Here is an 18,928-nt window from a genome sequence, read left to right as displayed (position 1 = left end):
CCTCGCCTCCTTGACACGTAATGGCGACAAAACATTTCCGGCCCCTGCTCCTCGGCCCCGTTCATTTATTAACTATCAACTTCCGGTTGATCCTTCTTTTCGGCAACGGCTACAAACTCGCCAACATGCCAGTAAGTGCGCACACAGGCAATATAACCCTTGCTTCAGTTTGGGAATTTTGTTTGAGCGGGACATGACCACATCCATCGATGTATTAGAACTTTGCAAATATTCCGATTTATTTATATTCGGGATTATTCAACCAATGGTTAGCTCGTACAATCTTAAACTGCGTGCCAAGCGCGTGCTATGGTCTGCTGAATTGACGCAATATGGCGGCGTACATGCAATAGAAAGCATGGACTGACCTGTAACTAGCTAGCTAACTAGTTTTATTGTTTCTAAGCATTTGACAGCGCTTGTACACGATGCAGTTTGACTAGATATGCTCATTCCTTGACCTATGTTTGATAGTGGACGTACGCAGGCTTTAACTAAACAAGATAACGTTAAAAAGCGTAGGCTAGCCAGTACTGAAGTTACTAGCCAGGCGTTTACCCAACGAACATTTGTCAAATGTTTTTGATTATACTAACTTATATACACGTCTCCCGTATGGACATTGTTTTAACTTGTTAGTTGTATGGACATTGTTTTAACTTGTTAGCTAGCTAGATTATCAAATTGACTTTCCCATCTGCATTTTCTAAGATGGCCACCCTCTGGTTTCTCTTTCAGCTCGCAAAGGACCTGTTACACCCAACCTCAGAGGAGGAGAAGAGGAGTCACAAGAAGAAGCGTCTTGTACAGAGCCCTAACTCGTATTTTATGGACGTCAAATGTCCAGGTTAGTGTGTCCCTGTAGCTTAGCTAGAAGTGACTCCACGGCTCAGCTCACACCAAGCGCAGTCATTGTAAATAAGAATGTGTTCTTAACTGACTTTACTTTATTTAAAAAATGACTAACTAAACTGACAATGGTTTAGTATCTAGGGCTGTGGGACCATATTCAACTGACACGTCAGGTCATTGGTTTGCCTGTCTTCAGTAAAACTGGTCAGTCCACCAAAGGGAGAGTTTGCATGGCCAATGGAAACTCGATGTGATCCTGTGTGGCTCGGTTGGTAGAGCATGGTGCTTTCAACGCCAGGGTTGTGGGTTTGATTCCCACAGGGGAACAGTACGTGCTCTTCTGTAAGTTGTCAGCTAAATGACTTAAATGTAAATCCAGTCTGGTGGTCATTTATTACTGAGACTGACTTGTTTCTAGAGGGATGTGTAGCGACTTGCCTTTGTGTTGCCCATTCATTGTCTCCAGAGTGAATGAGGTGTCAACCAAGGCATACAGTAACCTTGTGGTTGTCGTTTTTTGGAAAGGAGTCTCCACTGATTCCTTTCAATAACCACAACTGCAAGAACACAACAGTAATTATAACATAAATTGTGTGTGTGATTTGTTGGGACTGAAAACACGAGTAGGTCTCGTTCAGGACATTGAGGTGAATGTTAATTTGTGTCTGAACTGTTCTCTCTACAGGATGCTATAAGATCACGACAGTGTTCAGTCATGCCCAGACGGTCGTCCTGTGTGTCGGATGCTCCACAGTCCTGTGTCAACCTACAGGGGGTAAAGCACGCCTCACAGAAGGTACTATATTACACACACCCCCAGCCTTCCACACAGTGTCCAGGATGGAAAAATACTGTTGGACATAATTGATGCCTTTATGTGTTGCCCATTCATTGTCTCCAGAGTGAATGAGGTGTCAACCAAGGCATACAGTAACCTTGTTGGTTGTCTTTTGTTTGGAAGGAGTCTCCACTGATTCCTTTCAATAAGTAACTGCAAGAACACACTAGTGTACAGAAATAATACTGTCTGTTCTGTTTCTAGTTGTAAGTCTGACCTGCCACTCTTTAGGATCGTGCCATGAGATGTCAAATTAAACTCATTTTTGTTTTTCAGTTGAAAATTTCGTTTTTTCATACTTTACTGACCATGACCCAAATAATTTCATGTATTGCTTTTCAATAGCCCCAATTGAAGTGTGACCCTTTACCTGCTCAGCTGGCTTGGTTTGTGTTCACCACAGCTCAGTTTGGCAGTGTTTGTAGGGCTAGAAATCGCCAGGGACCTCAATATTATATCAATACTTAGGAATGAGTGGAATGTCCATCTATCATTTACAGTGCTACATAACACTGTGGACAATGTTTCATTTTGTTATAAGTTTGGTAGCAACGTGGAAATCTGTTGCAGCTCAAGTCAACTTCCTAATCCACAATGCTCTATAGGCTAGCTAGGAAGGTAACTGGCTCGCAAACATACCTAAACACAACACAAGTCAATATCAGCATATGAAGTTGCTAGTTAGCTGTGAGATCACCTAAACAAACTGCACTATCAATTTAGAGTCTACAATCTCACCATTTTCAACCTGTAGATCGATGTGCCTCATCGTGGAGTCTTGACATTCACCGCAGCACCCTGGACTGATGAAGCAGACACAGGAGGAATGTGTTAGACCCCCTGTTAAATGACACATTCGTTGTGAGAAAATCACAAAAATATGATAAATGGCTCATTGGAGAGAAGACAACCTCTCGTATTATGACATCGGCCCGTATTCAAATCTGACATGTATGACAGACGGTTTTGCAATCTAAAAGTCATATTCCTATTAACTTCCAGGGTAGTGAGAGGCTATCAGTGCTACATCATACCGGCCTGAATTTCTGGCTGCTTGAACGGCAATGGCTCAGATACACATGAAATGACCAGGGGGAATGATAGGACATCACCCAGAGATGCACAAAAACACAACATTAACAATGGGTGAATCTTTATTCAAAGTGCTGAAAAAAATGTGTATTGCGATTTGGTGTTAAACATATTTCTCACTATATGATGTTGCCAGGTGGAACCTATTCCCTGTATTGTTTGCTTAGTGACAGCGGTGCCATATACCGTTTCCTGGATCACCAGTCAGTTGGTCAATATTGTCCTAGTATTAATGATTGACAATATTGGCATGCAATGAGTTTCTAGTGAATGTCTGTCCATATCATAACATGCTGACTGGACCATGTTGGTTTTGTATGTCCACACCAGACGCAATCCAAGACACGCAGGTTGAAATATCAAAACGAGCTCTGAGCCAGCTATATAAATGCAAAATGTTGGTCCCATGTTTCATGAGCTGAAATAAAATATCCCTGTTAGTGAGCATTTCTCCTTTGCCAAGATAATCCACCTGACAGGTGTGGTATCAAGAAACTAATTCAACAGCATGATTATTACACAGGTTCCCCTTGTGCTGGGGACAAAAGGCCACTCAAATGTGCAGTTTTGTCAGACAACACAATGCCACAGATGTCTGGTATTGAGGGAGTGTGCAATTGACATACTGACTGGAATATCCATCAGAGCGGTTGCGAGAGAATTGAATGTTTTTCTCTACCATAACCTGCCTCCAACGACATTTTAAGAGAATTTGGCAGTACATCCAATCACCCTCACAACAGCAGACCACGTGTATGGCGTCGTGTGGGTGAGCAGTTTGCTGATGTCAACAGAGTGCCCCGGGGTTATGGTATGGGCAGGAATAAGCTATGAAAGCAATTGCATTTTATCAATGGCAATTCGAATGCACAGAAATAGCATGACGAGATCCTGAGACCCATTTTTTAAAGTTATCTTAGACCAACAGATGCATATCTGTATTCCCAGTCATGTGAAATCCATTAAGGGCCTAATGAATTTATTTAAATGGACTGATTTCCTCATGAACTGTAATTCAGTAAAATCTTTGAAATAGTTGCATTTTATATTTTTGTTCAGGTCAAAACAAAACATTTAGCGAGCTAATTTGTCCTGGGAGATAAGCATCAGGTTATTTTACCTGACAAGCACAAGGTCCTTTCTGGATCTTTGTAGAATACTGACCAATTTTGAGTTGCACACAATCGTGTGTTCTCTACTCTGTCAATCCACAGATAAAAGGGGAAACCTAGTTAGTTTCTAGTCATCTCTCCTTCTGTGGACTTTGTCGGTTGGCAACCAACTTTAAAGTGCATTACCGCCACCGACTGGTGTGTGGACCTTTAGTTCATATTTCAATAACCAACGTGGGTATATGCTCCTATAAACCAATGGGGAGACAGGAGAGGCGGGAGTTGCAGCGCATCAAGAATCAAAAATAGAACCATCTTAGCGCCTGGCTACGCAGATGCGCGTGCAGTTTAGATGAAATAATTGAATAACCGCTAGGCTGTCAGTCTTGCCTTAACAATAAACAGTAGTTTGACCTCACTCTCCCTACCATATAAAAATGAAATCTGTCTGGGACCATAACTAACTCTTTATTTTTCATCCAGGATGCTCATTTAGGAGGAAACAACACTAGACTCAGCATTGGAGCTTGTTGGACCGAGAGACCCAAGGGAGGAGAGACGGGATTGACAACGCGAGAGGAAAAGTAGAGATGAAACTGAAGAGGAAAGATGGTGTTGAGCTCTGCTTTGTGTATGTAGAGAGAGAACGTCCCCTGGCATGATGACATCACTGTAACACCACTCCACCGGTCTCTCGCTTCTTAATAAAGTTTCGTTTTTTCGTTTAAAGAATCCAGTTTACTTGTCAGTCTTTGATCCATGTGTCAAATATGTTTGACTCTATTATTAGAAAACATGGAGTCATGTGGGGAATGTATGCTGGTTGGTCCTAGATCTATGCCTGAACAACTACCTAGAGACCCTGTTCAAGTAGACCCACTGTTCTTAAATCAGGGGTGTCTCATTCCATAGAGGACCTAGGGTCTGCTGTTTTTTCCCTTTCAATTAAGACCTAAATAACCAGGTGAGAACAGTAACTTACTAATCAGTGACCTTAATTCAACCAAGTACAAGGGGGAGATAACCCATAGACACTGGTCCCTCTAGAATGAGTTTGGCACCTGTGCCTAAAATGGACCAATGCAACACACTGACAGCGTTTGTCAGGAAATTGTGTAGTTGGAAGGTTTCAACATGGATCATTCACAGGGCTGTTAGTGTCACCGTGTGCTCCAGAGCCAGTTGCGTCGGCAAATGATCCTTTCTGTGTCTGGAGACGAGGGTCTGATCCAGGGAGAGAAACGCACCGTCCTGCTGCATTCCACTGGAGAACACACACCAGCTTAGACACAACCCTGAGAACAATTACCTCCGATATAGGGCTTTAAAATAATTTATGCTACCTGATGCACCAATATAGTAGGAGAAGGTAACTGGTACTGACGTGTGTTGGGGTACAGGCCGACCACCGGGACAGGAACCGTCTGCATGCAGGAGTTATACACTGACAAATACAGAACTGTCACCACCAACTGAGGTTAGTTATCTATGAACAAGGTAGTGATGGTGTGGTTAGTTATCTATGAATAAGGTAGTGGTGGTGTGGTTAGTTACCTATAAACGTGGTGGTGTGGTTAGTTACCTATGAACAAGGTAGTGGTGGTATGGTTAGTTACCTATGAACAATGTAGTGGTGGTGTGGTTAGTTACCTATGAATAAGGTAGTGGTGGTGTGGTTAGTTACCTATGAATAAGGTAGTGGTGGTGTGGTTAGTTATCTATGAACAAGGTAGTGGTGGTATGGTTAGTTACCTATGAACAAGGTGGTGGTATGGTTAGTTACCTATGAACAAGGTGGTGTGGTTAGTTACCTATGAATAAGGTGGTGGTGGTGTGGTTAGTTACCTATAAACGTGGTGGTGTGGTTAGTTACCTATAAACGTGGTGGTGTGGTTAGTTACCTATGAATAAGGTAGTGGTGGTATGGTTAGTTACCTATGAATAAGGTAGTGGTGGTATGGTTAGTTACCTATGAATAAGGTGGTGGTGGTGTGGTTAGTTACCTATAAACGTGGTGGTGTGGTTAGTTACCTATAAACGTGGTGGTGTGGTTAGTTACCTATGAATAAGGTAGTGGTGGTGTGGTTAGTTACCTATGAATAAGGTGGTGGTGGTGTGGTTAGTTACCTATAAACGTGGTGGTGTGGTTAGTTACCTATGAACAAGGTAGTGGTGGTGTGGTTAGTTACCTATGAATAAGGTGGTGGTGGTATGGTTAGTTACCTATGAACAAGGTGGTATGGTTAGTTATCTATGAATAAGGTAGTGGTGGTGTGGTTAGTTACCTATGAATAAGGTGGTGGTGGTGTGGTTAGTTACCTATGAATAAGGTGGTGGTGGTATGGTTAGTTACCTATAAACGTGGTGGTGTGGTTAGTTACCTATGAACAAGGTAATGGTGGTGTGGTTAGTTACCTATGAATAAGGTGGTGGTGTGGTTAGTTACCTATAAACGTGGTGGTGTGGTTAGTTACCTATGAACAAGGTAGTGGTGGTGTGGTTAGTTACCTATGAATAAGGTGGTGGTGGTATGGTTAGTTACCTATGAACAAGGTGGTGGTATGGTTAGTTACCTATGAACAAGGTGGTGTGGTTAGTTACCTATGAATAAGGTGGTGGTGGTGTGGTTAGTTACCTATAAACGTGGTGGTGTGGTTAGTTACCTATAAACGTGGTGGTGTGGTTAGTTACCTATGAATAAGGTGGTGGTGGTGTGGTTAGTTACCTATGAATAAGGTGGTGGTGGTATGGTTAGTTACCTATAAACGTGGTGGTGTGGTTAGTTACCTATGAACAAGGTAATGGTGGTGTGGTTAGTTACCTATGAATAAGGTGGTGGTGTGGTTAGTTACCTATAAACGTGGTGGTGTGGTTAGTTACCTATGAACAAGGTAGTGGTGGTGTGGTTAGTTACCTATGAATAAGGTGGTGGTGGTATGGTTAGTTACCTATGAACAAGGTGGTGGTATGGTTAGTTACCTATGAACAAGGTGGTGTGGTTAGTTACCTATGAATAAGGTGGTGGTGGTGTGGTTAGTTACCTATAAACGTGGTGGTGTGGTTAGTTACCTATAAACGTGGTGGTGTGGTTAGTTACCTATGAATAAGGTAGTGGTGGTATGGTTAGTTATCTATGAATAAGGTGGTGTGGTTAGTTATCTATGAATAAGGTAGTGATGGTGTGGTTAGTTATCTATGAATAAGGTAGTGATGGTGTGGTTAGTTATCTATGAATAAGGTAGTGATGGTGTGGTTAGTTATCTATGAATAAGGTAGTGATGGTGTGGTTAGTTATCTATGAATAAGGTAGTGGTGGTGTGGTTAGTTACCTATAAACGTGGTGGTGTGGTTAGTTACCTATGAATAAGGTAGTGGTGGTGTGGTTAGTTACCTATGAACAAGGTAGTGGTGGTGTGGTTAGTTACCTATAAACGTGGTGGTGTGGTTAGTTACCTATGAATAAGGTAGTGGTGGTATGGTTAGTTACCTATGAACAATGTAGTGGTGGTATGGTTAGTTATCTATGAATAAGGTGGTGGTGGTGTGGTTAGTTACCTATGAATAAGGTAGTGGTGGTATGGTTAGTTATCTGTGAATAAGGTGGTGGTGGTGTGGTTAGTTACCTATGAACAATGTAGTGGTGGTATGGTTAGTTATCTATGAATAAGGTGGTGGTGGTGTGGTTAGTTACCTATGAATAAGGTAGTGGTGGTGTGGTTAGTTACCTATAAACGTGGTGGTGTGGTTAGTTATCTATGAACAAGGTAGTGGTGGTATGGTTAGTTACCTATGAATAAGGTAGTGGTGGTGTGGTTAGTTATCTATGAATAAGGTAGTGGTGGTGTGGTTAGTTATCTATGAATAAGGTAGTGGTGGTGTGGTTAGTTACCTATGAATAAGGTAGTGGTGGTGTGTTTAGTTATCTATGAATAAGGTAGTGGTGGTATGGTTAGTTACCTATAAACGTGGTGGTGTGGTTAGTTACCTATGAATAAGGTAGTGGTGGTGTGGTTAGTTATCTATGAATAAGGTAGTGGTGGTGTGGTTAGTTACCTATGAACAAGGTAGTGGTGGTGTGGTTAGTTACCTATGAATAAGGTGGTGTGGTTAGTTATCTATGAATAAGGTAGTGATGGTGTGGTTAGTTATCTATGAATAAGGTAGTGGTGGTGTGGTTAGTTACCTATGAACAAGGTAGTGGTGGTGTGGTTAGTTACCTATGAATAAGGTGGTGGTGGTGTGGTTAGTTACCTATAAACGTGGTGGTGTGGTTAGTTACCTATGAATAAGGTGGTGGTGGTGTGGTTAGTTACCTATGAACAATGTAGTGGTGGTGTGGTTAGTTACCTATGAACAAGGTAGTGGTGTGGTTAGTTACCTATGAATAAGGTAGTGGTGGTGTGGTTAGTTACCTATAAACGTGGTGGTGTGGTTAGTTACCTATGAATAAGGTAGTGGTGGTGTGGTTAGTTACCTATGAATAAGGTAGTGGTGGTGTGGTTAGTTACCTATAAACGTGGTGGTGTGGTTAGTTACCTATGAATAAGGTAGTGGTGGTGTGGTTAGTTACCTATGAATAAGGTAGTGGTGGTGTGGTTAGTTACCTATGAACAAGGTAGTGGTGGTGTGGTTAGTTACCTATGAACAATGTAGTGGTGGTGTGGTTAGTTACCTATGAATAAGGTAGTGGTGGTGTGGTTAGTTACCTATGAATAAGGTGGTGGTGGTGTGGTTAGTTACCTATGAATAATGTGGTGGTGGTGTGGTTAGTTATCTATGAACAAGGTAGTGGTGATGTGGTTAGTTACCTATGAATAAGGTGGTGGTGGTGTGGTTAGTTACCTATGAATAAGGTAGTGGTGGTGTGGTTAGTTACCTATGAACAAGGTAGTGGTGGTGTGGTTAGTTACCTATAAACGTGGTGGTGTGGTTAGTTACCTATGAATAAGGTAGTGGTGGTATGGTTAGTTACCTATGAATAAGGTGGTGGTGGTGTGGTTAGTTACCTATAAACGTGGTGGTGTGGTTAGTTACCTATAAACGTGGTGGTGTGGTTAGTTACCTATGAATAAGGTAGTGGTGGTGTGGTTAGTTACCTATGAATAAGGTGGTGGTGGTGTGGTTAGTTACCTATAAACGTGGTGGTGTGGTTAGTTACCTATGAACAAGGTAGTGGTGGTGTGGTTAGTTACCTATGAATAAGGTGGTGGTGGTATGGTTAGTTACCTATGAACAAGGTGGTATGGTTAGTTATCTATGAATAAGGTAGTGGTGGTGTGGTTAGTTACCTATGAATAAGGTGGTGGTGGCGTGGTTAGTTACCTATGAATAAGGTGGTGGTGGTATGGTTAGTTACCTATAAACGTGGTGGTGTGGTTAGTTACCTATGAACAAGGTAATGGTGGTGTGGTTAGTTACCTATGAATAAGGTGGTGGTGTGGTTAGTTACCTATAAACGTGGTGGTGTGGTTAGTTACCTATGAACAAGGTAGTGGTGGTGTGGTTAGTTACCTATGAATAAGGTGGTGGTGGTATGGTTAGTTACCTATGAACAAGGTGGTGGTATGGTTAGTTACCTATGAACAAGGTGGTGTGGTTAGTTACCTATGAATAAGGTGGTGGTGGTGTGGTTAGTTACCTATAAACGTGGTGGTGTGGTTAGTTACCTATAAACGTGGTGGTGTGGTTAGTTACCTATGAATAAGGTAGTGGTGGTATGGTTAGTTATCTATGAATAAGGTGGTGTGGTTAGTTATCTATGAATAAGGTAGTGATGGTGTGGTTAGTTATCTATGAATAAGGTAGTGATGGTGTGGTTAGTTATCTATGAATAAGGTAGTGATGGTGTGGTTAGTTATCTATGAATAAGGTAGTGATGGTGTGGTTAGTTATCTATGAATAAGGTAGTGGTGGTGTGGTTAGTTACCTATAAACGTGGTGGTGTGGTTAGTTACCTATGAATAAGGTAGTGGTGGTGTGGTTAGTTACCTATGAACAAGGTAGTGGTGGTGTGGTTAGTTACCTATAAACGTGGTGGTGTGGTTAGTTACCTATGAATAAGGTAGTGGTGGTATGTTTAGTTACCTATGAACAATGTAGTGGTGGTATGGTTAGTTATCTATGAATAAGGTGGTGGTGGTGTGGTTAGTTACCTATGAATAAGGTAGTGGTGGTATGGTTAGTTATCTGTGAATAAGGTGGTGGTGGTGTGGTTAGTTACCTATGAACAATGTAGTGGTGGTATGGTTAGTTATCTATGAATAAGGTGGTGGTGGTGTGGTTAGTTACCTATGAATAAGGTAGTGGTGGTGTGGTTAGTTACCTATAAACGTGGTGGTGTGGTTAGTTATCTATGAACAAGGTAGTGGTGGTATGGTTAGTTACCTATGAATAAGGTAGTGGTGGTGTGGTTAGTTATCTATGAATAAGGTAGTGGTGGTGTGGTTAGTTATCTATGAATAAGGTAGTGGTGGTGTGGTTAGTTACCTATGAATAAGGTAGTGGTGGTGTGTTTAGTTATCTATGAATAAGGTAGTGGTGGTATGGTTAGTTACCTATAAACGTGGTGGTGTGGTTAGTTACCTATGAATAAGGTAGTGGTGGTGTGGTTAGTTATCTATGAATAAGGTAGTGGTGGTGTGGTTAGTTACCTATGAACAAGGTAGTGGTGGTGTGGTTAGTTACCTATGAATAAGGTGGTGTGGTTAGTTATCTATGAATAAGGTAGTGATGGTGTGGTTAGTTATCTATGAATAAGGTAGTGGTGGTGTGGTTAGTTACCTATGAACAAGGTAGTGGTGGTGTGGTTAGTTACCTATGAATAAGGTGGTGGTGGTGTGGTTAGTTACCTATAAACGTGGTGGTGTGGTTAGTTACCTATGAATAAGGTGGTGGTGGTGTGGTTAGTTACCTATGAACAATGTAGTGGTGGTGTGGTTAGTTACCTATGAACAAGGTAGTGGTGTGGTTAGTTACCTATGAATAAGGTAGTGGTGGTGTGGTTAGTTACCTATAAACGTGGTGGTGTGGTTAGTTACCTATGAATAAGGTAGTGGTGGTGTGGTTAGTTACCTATGAATAAGGTAGTGGTGGTGTGGTTAGTTACCTATAAACGTGGTGGTGTGGTTAGTTACCTATGAATAAGGTAGTGGTGGTGTGGTTAGTTACCTATGAATAAGGTAGTGGTGGTGTGGTTAGTTACCTATGAACAAGGTAGTGGTGGTGTGGTTAGTTACCTATGAACAATGTAGTGGTGGTGTGGTTAGTTACCTATGAATAAGGTAGTGGTGGTGTGGTTAGTTACCTATGAATAAGGTGGTGGTGGTGTGGTTAGTTACCTATGAATAATGTGGTGGTGGTGTGGTTAGTTATCTATGAACAAGGTAGTGGTGATGTGGTTAGTTACCTATGAATAAGGTGGTGGTGGTGTGGTTAGTTACCTATGAATAAGGTAGTGGTGGTGTGGTTAGTTACCTATGAACAAGGTAGTGGTGGTGTGGTTAGTTACCTATAAACGTGGTGGTGTGGTTAGTTACCTATGAATAAGGTAGTGGTGGTATGGTTAGTTACCTATGAACAATGTAGTGGTGGTATGGTTAGTTATCTATGAATAAGGTGGTGGTGGTGTGGTTAGTTACCTATGAATAAGGTAGTGGTGGTATGGTTAGTTATCTGTGAATAAGGTGGTGGTGGTGTGGTTAGTTACCTATGAACAATGTAGTGGTGGTATGGTTAGTTATCTATGAATAAGGTGGTGGTGGTGTGGTTAGTTACCTATGAATAAGGTAGTGGTGGTGTGGTTAGTTACCTATAAACGTGGTGGTGTGGTTAGTTATCTATGAACAAGGTAGTGGTGGTATGGTTAGTTACCTATGAATAAGGTAGTGGTGGTGTGGTTAGTTATCTATGAATAAGGTAGTGGTGGTGTGGTTAGTTATCTATGAATAAGGTAGTGGTGGTGTGGTTAGTTACCTATGAATAAGGTAGTGGTGGTGTGTTTAGTTATCTATGAATAAGGTAGTGGTGGTATGGTTAGTTACCTATAAACGTGGTGGTGTGGTTAGTTACCTATGAATAAGGTAGTGGTGGTGTGGTTAGTTATCTATGAATAAGGTAGTGGTGGTGTGGTTAGTTACCTATGAACAAGGTAGTGGTGGTGTGGTTAGTTACCTATGAATAAGGTGGTGTGGTTAGTTATCTATGAATAAGGTAGTGATGGTGTGGTTAGTTATCTATGAATAAGGTAGTGGTGGTGTGGTTAGTTACCTATGAACAAGGTAGTGGTGGTGTGGTTAGTTACCTATGAATAAGGTGGTGGTGGTGTGGTTAGTTACCTATAAACGTGGTGGTGTGGTTAGTTACCTATGAATAAGGTGGTGGTGGTGTGGTTAGTTACCTATGAACAATGTAGTGGTGGTGTGGTTAGTTACCTATGAACAAGGTAGTGGTGTGGTTAGTTACCTATGAATAAGGTAGTGGTGGTGTGGTTAGTTACCTATAAACGTGGTGGTGTGGTTAGTTACCTATGAATAAGGTAGTGGTGGTGTGGTTAGTTACCTATGAATAAGGTAGTGGTGGTGTGGTTAGTTACCTATAAACGTGGTGGTGTGGTTAGTTACCTATGAATAAGGTAGTGGTGGTGTGGTTAGTTACCTATGAATAAGGTAGTGGTGGTGTGGTTAGTTACCTATGAACAAGGTAGTGGTGGTGTGGTTAGTTACCTATGAACAATGTAGTGGTGGTGTGGTTAGTTACCTATGAATAAGGTAGTGGTGGTGTGGTTAGTTACCTATGAATAAGGTGGTGGTGGTGTGGTTAGTTACCTATGAATAATGTGGTGGTGGTGTGGTTAGTTATCTATGAACAAGGTAGTGGTGATGTGGTTAGTTACCTATGAATAAGGTGGTGGTGGTGTGGTTAGTTACCTATGAATAAGGTAGTGGTGGTGTGGTTAGTTACCTATGAACAAGGTAGTGGTGGTGTGGTTAGTTACCTATAAACGTGGTGGTGTGGTTAGTTACCTATGAATAAGGTGGTGGTGGTGTGGTTAGTTACCTATGAATAAGGTGGTGGTGGTGTGGTTAGTTATCTATGAACAAGGTAGTGGTGGTGTGGTTAGTTACCTATAAACGTGGTGGTGTGGTTAGTTACCTATGAATAAGGTAGTGGTGGTGTGGTTAGTTACCTATGAATAAGGTGGTGGTGGTGTGGTTAGTTACCTATGAATAAGGTGGTTGTGGTGTGGTTAGTTATCTATGAACAAGGTAGTGGTGGTGTGGTTAGTTACCTATAAACGTGGTGGTGTGGTTAGTTACCTATGAATAAGGTAGTGGTGGTGTGGTTAGTTACCTATGAATAAGGTGGTGGTGGTGTGGTTAGTTACGTATGAATAAGGTATTGGTGAAGAGTGGTTAGTTATCTATGAATAAGGTAGTGGTGAAGAGTGGTTAGTTACCTATGAATAAGGTAGTGGTGGTGTGGTTAGTTACCTATAAACGTGGTGGTGTGGTTAGTTACCTATGAACAAGGTAGTGGTGGTGTGGTTAGTTACCTATGAACAAGGTAGTGGTGGTATGGTTAGTTACCTATGAATAAGGTGGTGGTGGTGTGGTTAGTTACCTATAAACGTGGTGGTGTGGTTAGTTACCTATAAACGTGGTGGTGTGGTTAGTTACCTATGAATAAGGTAGTGGTGGTGTGGTTAGTTACCTATGAATAAGGTGGTGGTGGTGTGGTTAGTTACCTATAAACGTGGTGGTGTGGTTAGTTACCTATGAACAAGGTAGTGGTGGTGTGGTTAGTTACCTATGAATAAGGTGGTGGTGGTATGGTTAGTTACCTATGAACAAGGTGGTATGGTTAGTTATCTATGAATAAGGTAGTGGTGGTGTGGTTAGTTACCTATGAATAAGGTGGTGGTGGTGTGGTTAGTTACCTATGAATAAGGTGGTGGTGGTATGGTTAGTTACCTATAAACGTGGTGGTGTGGTTAGTTACCTATGAACAAGGTGGTGGTATGGTTAGTTACCTATGAACAAGGTGGTGTGGTTAGTTACCTATGAATAAGGTGGTGGTGGTGTGGTTAGTTACCTATAAACGTGGTGGTGTGGTTAGTTACCTATAAACGTGGTGGTGTGGTTAGTTACCTATGAATAAGGTAGTGGTGGTATGGTTAGTTATCTATGAATAAGGTGGTGTGGTTAGTTATCTATGAATAAGGTAGTGATGGTGTGGTTAGTTATCTATGAATAAGGTAGTGATGGTGTGGTTAGTTATCTATGAATAAGGTAGTGATGGTGTGGTTAGTTATCTATGAATAAGGTAGTGATGGTGTGGTTAGTTATCTATGAATAAGGTAGTGGTGGTGTGGTTAGTTACCTATGAACAAGGTAGTGGTGGTGTGGTTAGTTACCTATAAACGTGGTGGTGTGGTTAGTTACCTATGAATAAGGTAGTGGTGGTGTGGTTAGTTACCTATGAACAAGGTAGTGGTGGTGTGGTTAGTTACCTATAAACGTGGTGGTGTGGTTAGTTACCTATGAATAAGGTAGTGGTGGTATGGTTAGTTACCTATGAACAATGTAGTGGTGGTATGGTTAGTTATCTATGAATAAGGTGGTGGTGGTGTGGTTAGTTACCTATGAATAAGGTAGTGGTGGTATGGTTAGTTATCTGTGAATAAGGTGGTGGTGGTGTGGTTAGTTACCTATGAACAATGTAGTGGTGGTATGGTTAGTTATCTATGAATAAGGTGGTGGTGGTGTGGTTAGTTACCTATGAATAAGGTAGTGGTGGTGTGGTTAGTTACCTATAAACGTGGTGGTGTGGTTAGTTATCTATGAACAAGGTAGTGGTGGTATGGTTAGTTACCTATGAATAAGGTAGTGGTGGTGTGGTTAGTTATCTATGAATAAGGTAGTGGTGGTGTGGTTAGTTATCTATGAATAAGGTAGTGGTGGTGTGGTTAGTTACCTATGAATAAGGTAGTGGTGGTGTGTTTAGTTATCTATGAATAAGGTAGTGGTGGTATGGTTAGTTACCTATAAACGTGGTGGTGTGGTTAGTTACCTATGAATAAGGTAGTGGTGGTGTGGTTAGTTATCTATGAATAAGGTAGTGGTGGTGTGGTTAGTTACCTATGAACAAGGTAGTGGTGGTGTGGTTAGTTACCTATGAATAAGGTGGTGTGGTTAGTTATCTATGAATAAGGTAGTGATGGTGTGGTTAGTTATCTATGAATAAGGTAGTGGTGGTGTGGTTAGTTACCTATGAACAAGGTAGTGGTGGTGTGGTTAGTTACCTATGAATAAGGTGGTGGTGGTGTGGTTAGTTACCTATGAATAAGGTGGTGGTGGTGTGGTTAGTTATCTATGAACAAGGTAGTGGTGGTGTGGTTAGTTACCTATAAACGTGGTGGTGTGGTTAGTTACCTATGAATAAGGTAGTGGTGGTGTGGTTAGTTACCTATGAATAAGGTGGTGGTGGTGTGGTTAGTTACCTATAAACGTGGTGTTGTGGTTAGTTACCTATGAATAAGGTAGTGGTGGTGTGGTTAGTTACCTATGAATAAGGTAGTGGTGGTGTGGTTAGTTACCTATAAACGTGGTGGTGTGGTTAGTTACCTATGAATAAGGTAGTGGTGGTGTGGTTAGTTACCTATGAATAAGGTAGTGGTGGTGTGGTTAGTTACCTATGAACAAGGTAGTGGTGGTGTGGTTAGTTACCTATGAACAATGTAGTGGTGGTGTGGTTAGTTACCTATGAATAAGGTAGTGGTCGTGTGGTTAGTTACCTATGAATAAGGTGGTGGTGGTGTGGTTAGTTACCTATGAATAATGTGGTGGTGGTGTGGTTAGTTATCTATGAACAAGGTAGTGGTGATGTGGTTAGTTACCTATGAATAAGGTGGTGGTGGTGTGGTTAGTTACCTATGAATAAGGTAGTGGTGGTGTGGTTAGTTACCTATGAATAAGGTAGTGGTGGTGTGGTTAGTTACCTATAAACGTGGTGGTGTGGTTAGTTACCTATTTATAAGGTGGTGGTGGTGTGGTTAGTTACCTATGAATAAGGTGGTGGTGGTGTGGTTAGTTATCTATGAACAAGGTAGTGGTGGTGTGGTTAGTTACCTATAAACGTGGTGGTGTGGTTAGTTACCTATGAATAAGGTAGTGGTGGTGTGGTTAGTTACCTATGAATAAGGTGGTGGTGGTGTGGTTAGTTACCTATGAATAAGGTGGTGGTGGTGTGGTTAGTTACCTATAAACGTGGTGGTGTGGTTAGTTACCTATGAATAAGGTAGTGGTGGTGTGGTTAGTTACCTATGAATAAGGTGGTGTTGGTGTGGTTAGTTACGTATGAATAAGGTATTGGTGAAGAGTGGTTAGTTATCTATGAATAAGGTAGTGGTGAAGAGTGGTTAGTTACCTATGAATAAGGTAGTGGTGGTGTGGTTAGTTACCTATAAACGTGGTGGTGTGGTTAGTTACCTATGAACAAGGTAGTGGTGGTGTGGTTAGTTACCTATGAACAAGGTAGTGGTGGTGTGGTTAGTTACCTATGAATAAGGTGGTGGTGGTGTGGTTAGTTACCTATAAACGTGGTGGAGTGGTTAGTTACCTATGAATAAGGTAGTGGTGGTGTGGTTAGTTACCTATGAACAAGGTAGTGGTGGTATGGTTAGTTACCTATGAATAAGGTAGTGGTGGTATGGTTAGTTACCTATGAACAAGGTAGTGGTGGTGTGGTTAGTTACCTATGAATAAGGTAGTGGTGAAGAGTGGTTAGATAGTTACCTATGAATAAGGTGGCAGTAGTGGCCATAACTGCAAACACAGCAAAGACCAGGATGAGATGGAAGTCCAGGAGCTGAGTCCAGGAAGATTGTAGACAAATCAGATCTGTGGAACCTGAACACACACTCAGACCCCCCACCCCCCCCGGGTGAATGTTTTGCTTTCTGTACTAGCACTACACAGCTGATCCAAATAATCAAACCTTGATGATGAGTTGGATATTTGAATCAGCTGTGTACAGTCGTGGCCAAAAGTTTAGAGAATGACACAAATATTAATTTTCACAAAGTCTGCTGCCTCAGTTTGTATGATGGCAATTTGCATATACTCCAGAATGTTATGAAGAGTGATCACATGAATTGTAATTAATTGCAAAGTCCCTATTTGCCATGCAAATTAACTGAATCACAAAAAAACATTTCCACTGCATTTCAGCCCTACCAAAAAAGGACCAGCTGACATCATGTCAGTGATTCTCTCGTTAACACAGGTGTGAGTGTTGACGAGGACAAGGCTGGAGATCACTCTGTCATAATGATTGAGTTCGAAAAACAGACTGGAAGCTTCAAAAGGAGGGTGGTGCTTGGAATCATTGTTCTTCCTCTGTCAACCATATTACCTGCAAGGAAACACATGCCGTCATTATTGCTTTGCACAAAAAGGGCTTCACAGGCAAGGATATTGCTGCCAGTAAGATTACACCTAAATCAACCATTTATCAAGGAGAGAGGTTCAATTGTTGTGAATAACGCTTCAGGGCGCCCAAGAAAGTCCAGCAAGCGCCAAGACCGTCTCCTAAAGTTGATTCAGCTGCAGGATCTGGGCACCACCAGAGCTTGCTCAGGAATGGCAGCAGGCAGGTGTGAGTGCATCTGCACGCACAGTGAGGCGAAGACTTTTGGAGGATGGCCTGGTGTCAATAAGGGCAGCGAAGAAGCCACTTCTCTCCAGGAACAACATCAGGGACAGACTGATATTCTCCAAAAGGCACAGGGATTGGACTGCTGAGCACTGAGGTAAAGTAATTTTCTCTGATTAATCCCCTTTCTGATTGTTTGGGGCATCCGGAAAAAAGCTTGTCCGGAGAAGACAAGGTGAGCGCTACCATCAGTCCTGTGTCATGCCAACAGTAAAGCATCCTGAGACCGTTCATGTGTGGGGTTGCTTCTCAGCCAAGGGAGTGGGCTCACTCACAATTTTGCCTAAGAACACAGCCATGAATAAAGAATGGTACCAACACATCCTCCGAGAACAACTTCTCCCAACCATCCAGGAACAGTTTGGTGACGAACAATGCCTTTTACAGAATGATGGAGCACCTTGCCATAAGCCAAAAGTGATATGTGGCTCGGGGAACAAAACATCGATATTTTGGGTCCATTGCCAGGAAACTCCCCAGACCTTAATCCAATTGAGAACTTGTGGTCAATCCTCAAGAGGTGGGTGGACAAACAAAAACACACACTTTCTGACAAACTCCAAGCATTGATTATGCAAGAATGGGCTGCCATCAGTCAGGATGTGGCCGATAAGTTAATTGACAACATGCCAGGGCGGATTGCAGAGGTCTTGACAAAGAAGGGTCAACACTGCAAATATTGACTCTTTGCATCAACTTCATGTAATTGTCAATAAAAGCCTTTGACACTTTTGAAATGCTTGTAATTATACTTCAGTATTCAATAGTAACATCTGACAAAAATATCTAAAGACCACCTGAGAGTGAGGTATGCGTGTGTACGTGTATGAGAGGGAGTTATGACATTGACACAGTAGATAGTAATATCATGACTTCCATCAGTATCATATTCAATTTGTTGTGAATCTCTAAAAGCCTTTTGAATTGTAATGTGATCCAATGATGAATCAAACACTGTTCAAGACCAGAAACCTAGAAACAGAGTTAACATGAATATAGAGTCAGAGTTAACAGAAACCTAGAGTCAGAGTTAACAGAAACCTAGAGTCAGAGTTAACAGAAACCTAGAGTCAAAGTTAACAGAAACCTAGAGTCAGAGTTAACAGAAACCTAGAGTCAGAGCAAACAGAAATGTGTCAGCGTGAACAGAAACCCACCAGGAGCTCCTCCTGAACCATCATTTTAGAAGCTGCCCAGTGTCAGTGCCAGACTTCGTGGCTGCAGGGTGAATCTGGGGTAGACCTGCATATGAAAACAATGTACAGTACATCAGGACTGTATACAGACTGTATACTATAGTTTTATGGTGTGTTCTGACAGTACA

At 41.8% G+C, this 18,928-nt stretch overlaps 1 protein-coding gene, 2 non-coding genes and 1 pseudogene across 3 annotated transcripts; 3 read left to right on the top strand and 1 right to left on the bottom strand.

Annotated features, from left to right (window-relative positions):
• Positions 1-5: 5 nt before the first annotated feature.
• On the top strand, positions 6-4,626 carry LOC110520880 (small ribosomal subunit protein eS27). Its single transcript, XM_021598326.3, has 4 exons — positions 6-131; positions 739-847; positions 1,538-1,648; positions 4,378-4,626. Exons 1-4 carry the CDS (start codon positions 21-23, stop codon positions 4,404-4,406), a joined length of 360 nt encoding a protein of 119 aa, XP_021454001.1. The 5' UTR covers positions 6-20; the 3' UTR covers positions 4,407-4,626.
• LOC118944170 (small nucleolar RNA SNORA13) lies at positions 1,288-1,423 on the top strand. The gene has a single exon (XR_005039482.1). It is a non-coding gene; the product is annotated as a small nucleolar RNA SNORA13 (small nucleolar RNA).
• Positions 1,721-1,857, top strand: LOC118944171 (small nucleolar RNA SNORA13). Its single transcript, XR_005039483.2, has one exon. It is a non-coding gene; the product is annotated as a small nucleolar RNA SNORA13 (small nucleolar RNA).
• Positions 4,627-18,786: 14,160 nt separating the features above from the next.
• The window catches only part of LOC149984885 (nuclear pore membrane glycoprotein 210-like), a 34,430-nt pseudogene continuing 34,288 nt past the window's right edge, over positions 18,787-18,928 (bottom strand).

Source organism: Oncorhynchus mykiss, chromosome 2 (assembly GCF_057628025.1).
Source record: "Oncorhynchus mykiss isolate SJ-2025 chromosome 2, ASM5762802v1, whole genome shotgun sequence".
Classification (NCBI taxonomy): Eukaryota; Metazoa; Chordata; class Actinopteri; order Salmoniformes; family Salmonidae; genus Oncorhynchus; species Oncorhynchus mykiss.
This window is presented reverse-complemented; position numbering and strand designations above follow the sequence as displayed.